The sequence below is a fragment of the Octodon degus genome, unplaced genomic scaffold (assembly GCF_000260255.1).
Source record: "Octodon degus isolate 3935 unplaced genomic scaffold, OctDeg1.0 scaffold00003, whole genome shotgun sequence".
Classification (NCBI taxonomy): domain Eukaryota; kingdom Metazoa; phylum Chordata; class Mammalia; order Rodentia; family Octodontidae; genus Octodon; species Octodon degus.
In genome coordinates, this window is record NW_004524579.1 from 28,178,567 (window position 1) to 28,192,107 (window position 13,541).

Genomic DNA, 13,541 nt, shown 5'->3' on the forward strand with positions numbered 1-13,541 from the left:
CGGTCCCTGATGCTTTGCCAAGCTTGTTCTAAGTAGGTGCTTTAGACCACTGAGCCATCTCTCCAGCCCCAATTCTGATTACTTAAAAAGAAAGGTTTTTGATTTTTTAAAAGTCATGGTGGCCTTCATAGAGATAGTGATTTTTCAAAGGAGGAGAAGAGTTGGCAATGGGGGTCACCAGGAAAAATGTGCACTATGTAGAGGGCACAGCCTGTGCAGGGGTTTTAACATGGGAACAGGGCTGGCGTCTTTTAGGGTTCAAAAAGGAGGAGAGGAAGGCTAAAGCACAGCACGGAAGGTGAAGTATAGAGGAAATGAGGGAGGGAAGGACTGGTGGTGGGATGGAGGTGCCAGCCTTATGGAAACTATGGTGGGGTGAAGGTGCCAACCTTATAGGAACTGTGGGCTCTTGTAAGGATGAGCACTTACACTGAATGAAATAAGGAACATTTAATATAGAGATGACTCATGTTTTAAGAGTGTCACTCTAGCTCAGTAGTGGCAAATTTATGGCATGCATGCCTCAGTGGACTGTCTGTTATCACTGAAAGCTCTGAAAGGTTTGCCACCAATGCTCTAGCTGTTATGTTGAGAAAGGGTTAGTGCAAGAATGGGAGAGCTCTGAAAATGCTGATCCAAGTATATGATGATGGCGGCTTACGAGGAGGTTAGCAGGGAAGAGGTGAGAGATGCTCTGACTTGGGATGAGATACAGGGTGTAACAGAAAGAAAGCAAACCAGCATGACTCAAGGGCGTTAGTTCACACTTCTTGAAGGATGGAGTTGTGTTCAATGAGATAGGAAAGCTAGTGGGTTAGGTTCGAGGGAGAATATTATTCAGTTTGTGACGTTAGGTTTAAAATATGCTGTACACTGATGGATATCAGAATCTAGAGTTCAGCTAAAAGGTCTGAGTTGGAGATACAAACTTGGGAGTTGTCATCATATATGATGATATATATTTTAGATGGTATTGAAATGAGATCAGATATCATATATCTTAGATGATACTGAAAGGAGATCCGATGACATCACTAAAGGAATGAATACTGATAGAAATTCCTGGGTCACTTGCTGCAAGGTTTGAGAAAAGAGATGAACCTAGAAGAGAGGACAGAGATGGAGAGACCAAGGAAAAAATCCAAGGTGGGAAAAGTGAATCGAGTAATTAGTGTGTCAACTAGTAAAGACAAGTCAATCAAGCTAAGAATAAGACCAAATCAGTGGTGGCGAACTTATGGCATGCATGGCACAGTGGGCTATTTGTATCACTGAAAGTTCTGAAAGATTCACCTTTATTGTAGTAGATTATTTGATTTGGCCAAGTTGAAGATGAGTATTGACTGTGAGAGAACTAATTTTGATAGAATGGGAAGGTTGAAATCATGATGGAGTGAAGAGAGGTTGGAAAACCTACGAATTCCGCTGCTAATCTGCTATTATATGTATAGCCTTGTGTGTGTTGATTCTACTCTATGTATGTACAGTATTCATGTGTGAATAGTGTTTGACATATTTTTGGCTTTTAAATAAATAGTGTCATATTGTATGCATACCACTGCAGAGTAAGGGGAGAAGAACTAGGGACAAAGTATAGTACGTGAAAATCCTTGGAAGTTTTATTGCAAAGGAATCAAAGAAATGGGTAGTAGATGACAGTGGAAATGGGTCAAAAAGAACTTGTGCAACTGAAGACATAACAGGTGCTTCTAAGTTATGGAAATGAATCAACAGAGGGAAATGGTGATGCTGTGGGAGAGGGAATAACTACTGTGGTAAAGGTCATGATCTTTACTTGGCAAAAGGGGAGTAGGACCCACTGACTTAGCAGAAGGTCTGGCTTTACCTAGAAGCATGGAAACTCTATGTAATGAAGGAGAAGGGAAAGGACAGTGTTGGGTATGGGTAGATGTGATGGTTGTATTCTGTGTAAGTTTTTGTTTCATTGCTTCAATTTCCTCAATATTTATCAAGGTAATCAATATGAATCATGAGAATGAGGATGGAGGGGATGATGTATAGGTTTCAGAGAAAGTATGAAATCTAGACAGAATGGAGGAGAAAGTAGGAATGTATAACACTAAAGGTCAATATGAAGGTGATGAAATTAAAGGGAAATTAGTCAGTGTGGTTGATTTTTTTTTATTTATAGCATGAGTAGTGGTGCAGAGTAGGTAGAGAGCTTACTTGAATCAGGACTGTGATTTTGCCAAGTACAAAAAGGGGAGAAATACTGGGGGCAGGCTCTGATTATGTGCAAGCATGACTACAACTGGGTAGGGGTTTAAACTGAGTAAGGATGGAAAGAGCAGAGGCAAGGGCTGAAGAGTTGTTGCTATTAGAGTGCTGCAGAAAGTGAACTGGAAATAGGAGGTGGTGGCCACAGCAGAAGGTGTTTGAAATTGTGATTATGAAGAAGCTGCAGTTTGACAAAGCTCCCATGATTACAACCAAAGGAGCAAGTGGCTGAATTAGGATGGAGGGTAAGAACCTTGGTGGAGGAAAAATTAAGGAATTGAAGGGCCAGGGTACTGGAAATATAATCTAAAGATATGACTACTATGGGATTAGGACAGAGATAGCATTGAGTGACTGACAGGAACAGATGTGAAAAACAGAAGGGGAAGGAGAGTAATGGCAGGAGAACTAGATAGGAATAAAGTTTTGGTTGCTAAGGAGGAGGAGGTAGGTGGTCTGGAAGCATTGTTGAGGAGAGAGGACACCTACCACACCTCTAGGGCATCTAACTCACCTCTTAGTCTAAGAGTTTTGGGGTTGAAAACACAGATGCCACTATTTGGGAGGTGGAAGGAGCAGCAGAATTCCGAGGCAAAGTCAGGTTTCCCTTAAGCAAAAAATGTGAAGGAAACCTGAAGAGAGATTCAAAGAGGTTGAGCTTATAGAGAATGTTACATAGATAAATGGACATTACAGTAGACAGATTATAATGATCCCTACCCTGTTCATACCCTTTTTTGTCCCTTCCTCTTAAGTGAAGACAAGACCTGTTATTTACTTTAGGTTAGGGTTTATGATTATGTTACATAAAATTGTAACCAGGGCTGGTGAGATGGCTCAGTGGTCTAAAGCACCTACTTAGAACAAGCTTAGCAAAGCACAGGGACTGCAGTTCAATCCCCCAGCACTACATGCCAGCCAGCCCCGCCCCCAGGTGGGTTGAGCTGGCCACACACACACACACACACACACACACACACACAAATTGTAACCAGGCCAAGCATGGTGGTGTTTTAGGCAGCCGAGTTAGATAGAAATATTACAGGCAGTCAGACAGAGTCAGGCTCTCAAGGAGACAAGATGGAAGACAAGGTGATTGCAACTTGGAAGAAACAGACACTCCCAAGTGGGCCACACCTGAAGACCAAGAGAAGAAGAGGAAGCAGAGCTACATACTTCCCTAGGGATGGGCATTAGGGATTGATATCCTAAATAGTATCAATCAACTTGAAAGAGCCCAAATGAGTCACTAGCCCAACCCCCAACAGGAGGAGGCCCTGTTCCATATTTGTGCCCGCTTGCTATGTGACTCGCTTTCCCATTTGATACTGGATTTAATCAATTTTACCTGAGCAATGGTGCTTGTAATCTCATTGGTTGACCATAGTTTTGTCCCACCTCATGCCCAACTAAGCAAGTTCCCATGTCTTCTCCTCCACCTTAGAACTGCCTCACAAGGTTTTCCTCTATAAAAGGCCCTGCAAGAGACAACTTGGGGAGGGGGGAACTACCTGCTCGGGCCCCCCCCCCCTTGTCCCTTTCTTGGACAGGAGCTTTCTTTCTCTCAATAAATATATTCTGCTCATAACCTCTGTTTGTTCCTAAAATTCATTCTTTGGTTTTAGAGGACACAAACTCGTGCAGGTCAGGTCCAGAGATCGTTTTTTCTCTATGTCATTTGGAGGTTCCCTATATTGTTTGGAGGTCACCCACCTGAGACCAGTTTTTCTCCCTGTATCAGTGGCACATACCTGGAGTGCCAGCTACTCAGGACACTGGAAGCTCAGGAATTCAGGGCCAGTGTGAGCAACACAGAAACACCTTTTTAAACATACAAACCAACAAACAAACGAACCCACTGTCTTGATGAGGCTCTCTCTTTTGCTTGCTTTGAAGAAGGAAGCTGCACATTGTGAGCTTTCCTATGAAGGTCTCATGGCAAGGGACTGAAGGGGCCTATGGCAACAGCCAATAAGAGACTGGACACTACCAACAACTATGCAACCTCCAAAATGGATTCTTCATCCTAGTAGACCATTACTTTACACAGGACCTGGGAAAGCCATGCCTGATCCCCACAGAGACTATAAGCTAATACATGTGTTCTGCCTTGAGCTTCTAATTTTCTGGGAATATTGTTATACAATAACACTTAATAGATACAGATGGAATGGAAGATATATAGTGATAGTAATGTTGCTCAATGTTTAAAACTTCTGAGGTATAATATTGCAGAATCACATACTTGTGTCTTACCAAGTCATTTTAATGATATATCAGCTGATAGATCTAATTCTGTTGACAGCAAAGAATTGGAAACTACTTGATTTGTAAATGATTATAATACCCTCTTTTTAACGTCATTTACTTTCTCAGCACAGACACCAGTTCTTGAGGGATGCCTTTGGATTGCCTGGGAGGTTCTGACATTGTAGGTCACCTTAGTAATGAATGACAATTTCGACTTTCTTTTGTATGCTGGGAAGACACTTTTGTAAGGAGATGCTGTGCTCTCATCTGTCACCTCAAATTGAGCAATTTTAGAAAACAATACATATCATAGGGAAGATCTGGAAATGAATTTTCTTAAAACTAGTCAAGTCTTCATTAATCCCAGGGGTAAGGTTACACCAGTTTGAAGACAAGAGTTTTATGGACTTTCTGGAAGAAGAAGGAAGAGCCCAAGAATATGATGAATAGGACAGAACCGGACTTTGTGTGAATGGTAGGCACAGTGTATAGTTTTTGGGCAACATGACCTAAGAAATGACAGGGCTGTCTTTAATAATTAGTCTTAGAGAGACCACAACGAGGAGTTTCTTGGTTGGTAAAAAAAAACCTCATATAATTGATTTTTTCCTGGAACTTTTATATTATTATTATTATTATTATTATTATTATTATTTTGCGTTGCTGCGGATGCAGCTGAGGGCCTTCTGCATACTATGCACGGGCTCTATCGCTGAGGTACATGCCCAAACAGAAAAAAATGCCTGCATCTTATAAAGTTAGCAAGAGTTAAAAAGCAGAGTTTATGTATTTCCCCACCCAAAGGGCAACCTACTTAATAGGCGCGTGATAGAGCTCTAAGGTCGCTTCCAACTGGGAGATTCTGCCCAAGTCTCTCGCAATTCGAACCTCTCACTTTTCGTGACAGGGGTTCTAATTTGATTCCTTGACCGTCTGCCGCCTTACTGGAGTTTAAACACTTTGGAGTTCGTGATTTGGGGCTGGAGGGAACAGAAAGAAAGTGCTGCCAGTTTCTTCCCCAAGTAGCTACAACCATCCGGAGTTACTGCTTGGCTGACAATAAACTCTTGTGTCCACTCAAGTCCTCAAAACAAAACAAAACAAAACAAAAAATTTGGCTGGGTGCTCATCGTAAGTACTTACTGGGCACTCAGTTTTTCTGTGCTGCCTGGGAACTCTTGCAAAAGGGTGACTTTCTCAATGAAGACCACCCCTCCCCGGGAACAGCCTCTGTCCAAAGGAGAGCCCTGCGCGATCCGCTAGGTTAGGAGCGGGCCGGCTATCCCAGCAGCTCATCTGCAGGCGTTGCCGCGCGGGCGCCTGCGCAGAGCCATCCTAGCGTCTCCTGGGGCGGGAGGCGGGGGCACTCGGGAGAAAGGAGGGCTGCGGGGGGGAAAAGGGCCAAACCCTGAAATTACCCGGATGTGGTCTCGGCGCGCGCATGCTCAGTGTCCTCTCGACAAGTTGGCAGCAACAACACGGCCCTGGTCGTCGTCGCCTCTGCGGTAACGGAGCAGCTCGGGTGGCGGAGCTCGCGTTCGTTCCAGGCCTCTTTCCTCGGGAGGCCTTTCTTAATCTCCGCTTGTTTTCGCGGCCGCCCACGGGGCGGGAGTGGGTGCGGAAAGCCGGGCGCTCCGCGCGAGAGGTTCCCCGCCGCGGGGCGGCCCGGGAGCTCGAGACGGCCCGGCCCGCGCGGGCAGCTGTGTGGCCGAGGAGGGCCAGCCTGGCTCGGACGCCGCGGGGCGGGGGCCGACGAGCGCTCCGGGCCGCGGGAGGAAGCGACGGGCGCGACGCGTCCCCGGGCGAGCAGCGGCGGGAGAGCGAATTCTCTTCGCCGGCGCCCGAGCCCAGGTAACCGCGCCATGTCCCCTCCTCTTCCCCCGCCGAGCCGCGCGCCCCGCCCGCGGCTTCCCCGCTCCGGGGCGGGCTCCCAGTGGCGGCGGGCTGCGCACGCGAGGTCGGCGGGTCCGCCTAGCGAGTGAGCACAGCCGCCGCTCGGAGGGCCGGGGCGGGCGGGCTGGGGGCCGCAGGGCTGGGCAGGGCAGGACGGCCGCGCGTACCGCCGCGCCCGAACCCCTCTGCCTGCTCGGCCGATCCTGCACCCCGAACTCCGCTCGTAGTTAGTCGGACAATCCTGTTGAACTTGGACGGGGACTGGGCACTTGTGCCTCGGTCGCCGCTCCGCTTTGTTGTTCCTGAGTAGTTACTCTGTGGTCCGGGCGGAACGCGTTGTTGATCTAAAGTGTGTTGCCTTTAGATCCAAACGAAAGTAGTAAATGGTTTGTTTAATTTTGTTTTCTCAAGCACAGTATATGTATGTGCGTGTGTGTGTACACGCACATACATATATTCTCTTACTTTATTTTTCCTGATTGTGTTCTTCCCCCTTATGTTTCTAGCTTTGATTTGTTTACTTTTTTGGTATTGTGAGTGATGGCGGCACGCAGGAAACAGTCTAAGCACCTAACCGAGCCTCCTCCCTTCCCTAATAAAATGTATCTCCTAATAAAGGACGTAGTTTATCTTATTGTTAGAACTACAAGTACGGTGCGTGAAATTGGTGTAGGGTGCAGGGCGTTGGCTTCATCGCATGCCATAGACTGCTGTTCGGATTTCTCAAACTAGATTTTCAAAGACATGGGTGTGTTTAGTTAATTTGCAAGGTTTAATAACCTTTGACTTTTGCAAGATTTAGCCGCATTTTCATCTCAGTAAGTTTTATTTGAGTCTTTTAATAAGTAGGTTTAGTACTTTGTATTGGCAGAAATCATGTTTTGATTGAAAACACAAGAAATATATAATTTCTTAAAGTAATTAGATTCTAATACTACATTTAAATAATTTTTATGGTAGATTTCATGTTACCTTTGCCGTGTGGCACCAAGACTAAAATATACGTGAGTTGAAACCTAGCTCGGGAAATTCTACAGTGTTCTAAGGACTTACAAACGTTCTATATTGGAAATTTCCGATGACTAGCGTGTGATATTCCAAAGTGTAAATGAAATGATTGGTAAAGTCAGCATTTTAGAATTTTTTTTTTAACTTCATAACGCTATCAAAATTTTGTTTTCTCAAATGGATTTGTCACAGAACTAGGATTTATGATTTGGAGTAGTGTTCAGATTAAAGGTGGTGAATTATGTACATTTAAGTTGCTAGAATTAAAACTAAAAGCCTTTCTAGAAAAGACTGATGTAGCATATTGTGAGTCTATTAATAGTGTTTTTTTTCTTTGCTTTCCAGGTTTATGGGTTACTTTGCTTTTTTTTTTCTCCCATAATTTTATTGAGAAACAAATAGCAATGAGACAGTTTCAAACCCAATTGGTAGGACAGTTTCTACTTAGCTTTTAAAGTGCTGTTGCATCATGATTTTTTAAGTTTTTGAAGTGGGATACATATTTCTTTGTTTGGCTAAATATCTTCAATATAAATCTTAAACTTAGAGAAAAAAGAGAAAATGTAAATCTTTTAGAATTAATGAAAATATGTACTGAAAAAGTAATTTTGAAATATTTTCGAATAAGTTTTGTGTGGACCATTGGACATTCTTGATGACTTTGCTGTTGAAGCAGTTGTTAGCACTAGGATGCAGTACATCTTATTTTTGAAAACCAATGCTTCACCTAAGTTACATTTTAGTTGAGCTGTGTCTATATATGTATAAATTCTTTTGTACATCCCTCTCCCAGTTATGGAGCAAAATGAAAATAATTTATTTAGTCCAGTCGTACTCAAGCTCTCGCACTTGAAAGCACTTTTTTTCCCCTGATGGAGCCAGGGTTATAGTAACATCTGTAGACACTATTCTCATTGAACTGTAATTTGCTGGGGCCTGTGGTAGGTAGAGCAGTTAACCCTAAAGGATCTGAGAGCTTGTTACATTTAAAATGTACATTTGGTCTTGTCTAAATTTTTGCCTAGTACATTATTTTTCTGATATTTAGACTTAGTTCTATTTTGCCCTCTTTAGTTCATGCTTCACGGTATTTGTAGTATGATTTTTGGAGTGAATGGTCCTTGAAGCATTTCCCATTAACCATTTCAGTGCTCGTTGTACATATTTAGATTCCCCCCAAGACTGTGTAGGTAGAATTTTTTTCCTTAAAGCTATGAGGAATGAAGATTTTGGAGTGGGTTTTTAGTGATGTGTAAAATTACAAGTTTTGATGATTTCATTGTTTTCTATGCTAAGTGAAAGTTGGAGTAGTTAGACCAGCATAACACAGTACAGGTTTAACAAATTTTAGGCATTTTGTCCAAAAGTTGCTGAAGACTCAGTTATTTAAAATGAGACATTCAAGTCATTGACAAATATATATAGATATCATTTGAGCTACTTTCAGTATGATACTGTGTGCCTCATATTTCAAACATGATGAGTCACATTTGTGAATTTTTTTTTAAATTTTAAAAATGTGCAATTTTGGTGATACGAATTTTGGCTGAATTCCAATTGCTTGTCACTTTGATGCTATTACATGCTGTAATTGGCATCTAAAAAATTTTTAAACATGAGAGTGAATGAAAACTGGAGTAGTGTTTACAAATGTAAAAACTAAGATGGTAAGACCACTCTTAAGTGGCAAGACCATTCTTAGAGTTCTGTAAGGTTCATATAATTTAAGTCTTAGTGTCTTGGTTTATAGCAACAGAGACTGATTGTAAAGATCTTAAAGTTGGTGATGATTATAAATACCTTTCAGCTGTATTTTGCTATTTACATTTTAAATGGAAGACTTTTTGCAATACAGGAATCTTTTTAATCCCCTCTTTCCTTTTTGTGGTGCTAGGGATCAAACCCAGGTACCTAATGCACATATGCTAGGCAACTATTTACCACTCATTATACCCCCAGCCTTTATAAATCCCAAGGTTTGGGGCAGGCACCATCATCCTCAACTGGGCATTAAACCCAGCGAACACTGAGCTACATCCTGAACCCTTTTAATTTACTTTTTAAAATTTTGAGATGAGGTCTTGCTAAGTTGCCCAGACTGGTCTCAAACTTATGATCCTCCTGCCTCGCTGCTTAGGTAGTAGGGATTTCAGGTACACACCATCATTCTCTGCTGGACAGTTAAGTGTTCAAGCTTGGTTATACCTTGAGAATTCTTGGAAGGTTGTATTTACAAAACATTAATGTCTGGGGTCCTGACTCCAGATATTTTATTTTTTTTTTTTTATTTTTTTTTTTCTACAGTTTTATTGATAAACATATAGCAATGAGACAGTTTCAAATCAAATCAGAAGTACAGTTTCAACAAATAATACACTGCATATATTATTCTTAGTGGTTAATTGCTGTACAAGATGCGGACTTGTGATCCTATTTACAAACACCAATAGAACAAATCATTCCATTCATTAAGACAATGCAACTATATATCTACCCCAACCACTTTGAATACACAGATACAGAATGGACATTCATCGGTGTACCCCATTTTTCCTAAGTTCAGTTACTGAATATTATAGCTGTGTAAACTCAGCAAAATATTCTAAGAGAGTCCAGTAGCCCATAATAGCATTGGGTCTTCTGTTTAACTGGCAATGACAGAAATTATTGACCTGAGTCACTCACAGCTTAACTTAACAGCATTCCAGATATTTTAATTCAGTTGGAGTAGGTGCCTCCAGGTCAAAGTACTATAGTAGGTGAGCCTTAAGTTCTGTGTTTGAACTATGTCATTGTTTAATACAGTGGTATGTACATGTAAAATGTAATCTCATATCTAACTTAATAGGTCTGTTGAAAGTTTTGACACTTTGTTTATTGTGATAAACAATCACATTGAGCTACATTTCCAGGCCCTTCTATAAATTTTTTTGAGACAGGGTCTTGTTAAAAATCACTAAATTGCCCAGGCTGAACTCAGAACTTAAAATCCTTTTGCTTTAATCTTGCAAAGTGCCAGCTGCCACCTTTGCTTTGTTTCTCCAAGTCTGTCTCCTTTCTCTTTCTTTCATACCTTATCCTCTATCCCTTTTCTCTGTTTCATTTATTTTTCAAATCATTTCAGCAGTCTGGTAGCAAATTTCGGGAAGCTGTGTTTCCCATGATGTAAAGTTTATATACCATTATTTTAAATAGAAAGCTGCTCTTTTAAAACACTGTACTCTAAATAAATAAATAAATAAATAATAAAACACTTTACTCTAAAATGCTTGTGCCCCATTTAGGGGAGGAGAGAAAAACTACCTCAGATTCTTCAATTAGCATTTAAACTCCAGTAGAATTTGGTCTTTTTAGGGGGAAATCATAAAATTTGTTAGCTACCAGTACCAGGTATTTTTTTCCAAAAAAAAATAAAAAAATTATGAAAGTGCCTAGAGATGTAGCTCAGTGCAAAGGCTATCACAGTAAACAAGAAGTGCTAATACTTTCAGAAGACCCATTAAGTTAGATGTGAGATTACATTTTATACTTGGTTCCTGAGAGGCAAATTGCACTGCTTTAACTTTTGCTGTCAGATCTTAATTTATACACTGTGAGAAGATTGCTCAGTTAGCCCAATTAGCTGGCAGTTCTCTAGAGATCATCTAGGAACATGTTGAATTTAACATTTACATCACTTCAAGTAGTTTCCAAGAGCTGGTTTGTAACGTATTTGCGTTTCTGTCTCTAGAAGTTCAATAAACTTCTAAAAATCTTAGAAGTAATTTAAGCATGAGAATCTGTGTTGTAGGAAAAGCCCCTCTTGATTTTAAAGGCTTTATGTATAGTGTTTATCCTTATTACTTCATTTGTGTTAATATAATACAGACCTTACCTTTTCACCGTCAGTACACTGAAGTAATTTATTTGAAGTCTTTTTTTCTTTTTTCTTTTGTTTGCAGTACTGGGGATTGAACTCAGGACCTTGCACTTGCCAGGCAAGTGCTTATTCTACTGAACTGTCTCCCTGGCCCCTATTTGAAGTCTTATCAAATGCAATTTGCATGTTTTGAATGCAAATCCTATGACTAAGGCAAAGGATTGCTACTAAATATTTGTTTTTTAGTAAAGAATGATTTCTGTGTCTCAGATGGATAAATGTGTGCACCTAAAGTCTTTTCAAGTCAAGCGTATTTCTAAATATAAAAATGAATTAATTGTATTAATCAGTGTTATCACTAGTGAATTCTAGCACGTTTGATACCAATAGTTGGCCAGTCATTTTAACAATTGAATCACTGGTGAAAAGATGATAGATGTAGTACTAAATTAGAAAAACTAAGCCAGGACTCATTGTATGTAAACACAATAAATGCATTTTTGTTATAGACATCTTTACTAATATTAGCTGGAGGGTGAAGCACTAGTTGTAAAGAAAAATGACATAACTTATTTGTAATTAGCCTTTTAAATTAATTGCACCTACTCATGACATTGAATTTGTTCTACTTTTTTTTTTTTTTTTTTTTTGGTAATGTGTAAAGTGAAATTTGTAAACAGCATCAGTGGTTTGTAAAACTGACAGTAATTTGGACTCCTAGAGTGCTTTTTAAAGTTAGGGCCCCACCCTGGATAGCTATTTAGTAGAGCTGGGCTAACCTGCATGGGATTGTAATACAGCTCCTTTGCAAAGAATAAGCTAGGTTGACTTGGTGGACTAAAAGTGTCATGAAATATATGATTCAGTTATTAGAATTGAACTTAATTTCTAATTTTTTAAAACAATGTTCTGAGAGAGTGATCTGTAGACTTCTGGGGATCCCTAGCACCCTTTAAAGAGATTTATGAAATCAGCCTTACATGTATTAAAACATAATTGAGATTTTTTTTTTTTTTTTTTTTTTTTTAGCCTTTCTCTATGTTGACATTTGGACTGAAGGTAAAGGAACAGTGGTGGGTAAACTGCAAATGCCTTAGGATGAATCCAGGCAATTGCACCAAATAGTATGAGTTCTTACTGTATTCTTCACACCCAGCACATGTTAAATCATTTTAAAAATGCCAGTTCCATTGGCAAAGCAGTAAAAATATTTACTTTTAAAAATCTCTATCCTGGACTGCATGTCTTTAATAATATTTAGTATGATTAGTATGCTTAAAATATTTCTGCATATTGAAATGCATTTGTGCAAGTGAGCTCTTCCTCCTTATAAGTGGAACACCATTATTACTTAAGAGAATAACTGATAGATAAACCTTAACTAATCAGATGTAGATATTTGGTACATATTTCCTTGAAAGTAAGTGAAATGAACCTGTCCCTTTAGAGGGGGAAAAAAAAACTTCTTTGTTGCCACACATGAAATCTCATCTTTTAAGTGAAAATTAGATTGTTGGGATACATGTTTCTGTTCCTGTGAAATTGCAGTTTCCTAATGCTTAAAGACTTTTCTAATGAGATTGAAGGTAATATTAAGTAATGTTAATTTTTTTTCTTGGCGGAACCAGGGATTGAACTCAGGCCCTTGTGCTTGCCAGGGAAGCACTTATTCCACTGAGCCATCTCCCTGGCCCCAAGTAATATTAATTTAAAGATACATTGGGGCTGGGGAACGGGCTCAGTACAATAAGCGCTTCCCTGGCAAGTGCAAGGGCCTGAGTTCAATCCCTGGTTCCCGGGGCGGGGCGGGGGTGGAGGGAAAGGAAAGCTATATTGTGTAAGATAATATGCCAACATTTGGATATCTGTATAACTCATTAAACCAGTATTTTCTCAGATGACCAGATTCAGAATCATGCATGGGTAGGATATCCATTCAAAGTAAAATACAGACAAGTGGATTCTAGGCAACAATGCCAAAAATCCATTACGTTTTGAGTTCATATTCCCCAACTTAAATTTAGGAACTGCCGCTTGTTGAATTTTTGTGTTGAGTAAAAGATGAATATCCAGTATTATCCAAGAACGCTATTAAAATATTCCTCTTTTTCAATTATGTATCTCTGTAATGCACATTTTCTTCATACACTGTAACTAAAGTAATAGCATATTGAATGCTGGAAAACCCAACTGGCTTCTCTTACGCTAGACATTAAAGAATTTTGCAAAGCTTTTGTCTTTCTTTTGGAAAAGATTATTTTTCATAAAATTTATTTGTATTAACATGTAATAA

The 13,541-nt window shown here is 40.2% G+C and overlaps 2 protein-coding genes across 2 annotated transcripts in view; one reads left to right on the forward strand and one right to left on the reverse strand.

Moving 5' to 3' along the window:
* The window catches only part of LOC111816422, a 41,646-nt gene that overhangs the window by 26,529 nt on the left and 1,576 nt on the right, over positions 1-13,541 (reverse strand). The window contains exons 2-3 of the mRNA XM_023713717.1: positions 6,571-6,739; positions 5,907-6,459 (exon numbers count right to left, since the gene is read on the reverse strand). Coding sequence (XP_023569485.1) covers positions 5,907-6,459; positions 6,571-6,739 — 722 coding nt within the window. The remainder of the gene's footprint in view (positions 1-5,906; positions 6,460-6,570; positions 6,740-13,541) is intronic.
* Positions 5,955-13,541, forward strand: part of Smad4 (SMAD family member 4) — a 69,511-nt gene continuing 61,924 nt past the window's right edge. The window contains exon 1 of the mRNA XM_004623662.2: positions 5,955-6,339. The gene's annotated coding sequence lies outside the window, so the exon portion shown is untranslated. The remainder of the gene's footprint in view (positions 6,340-13,541) is intronic.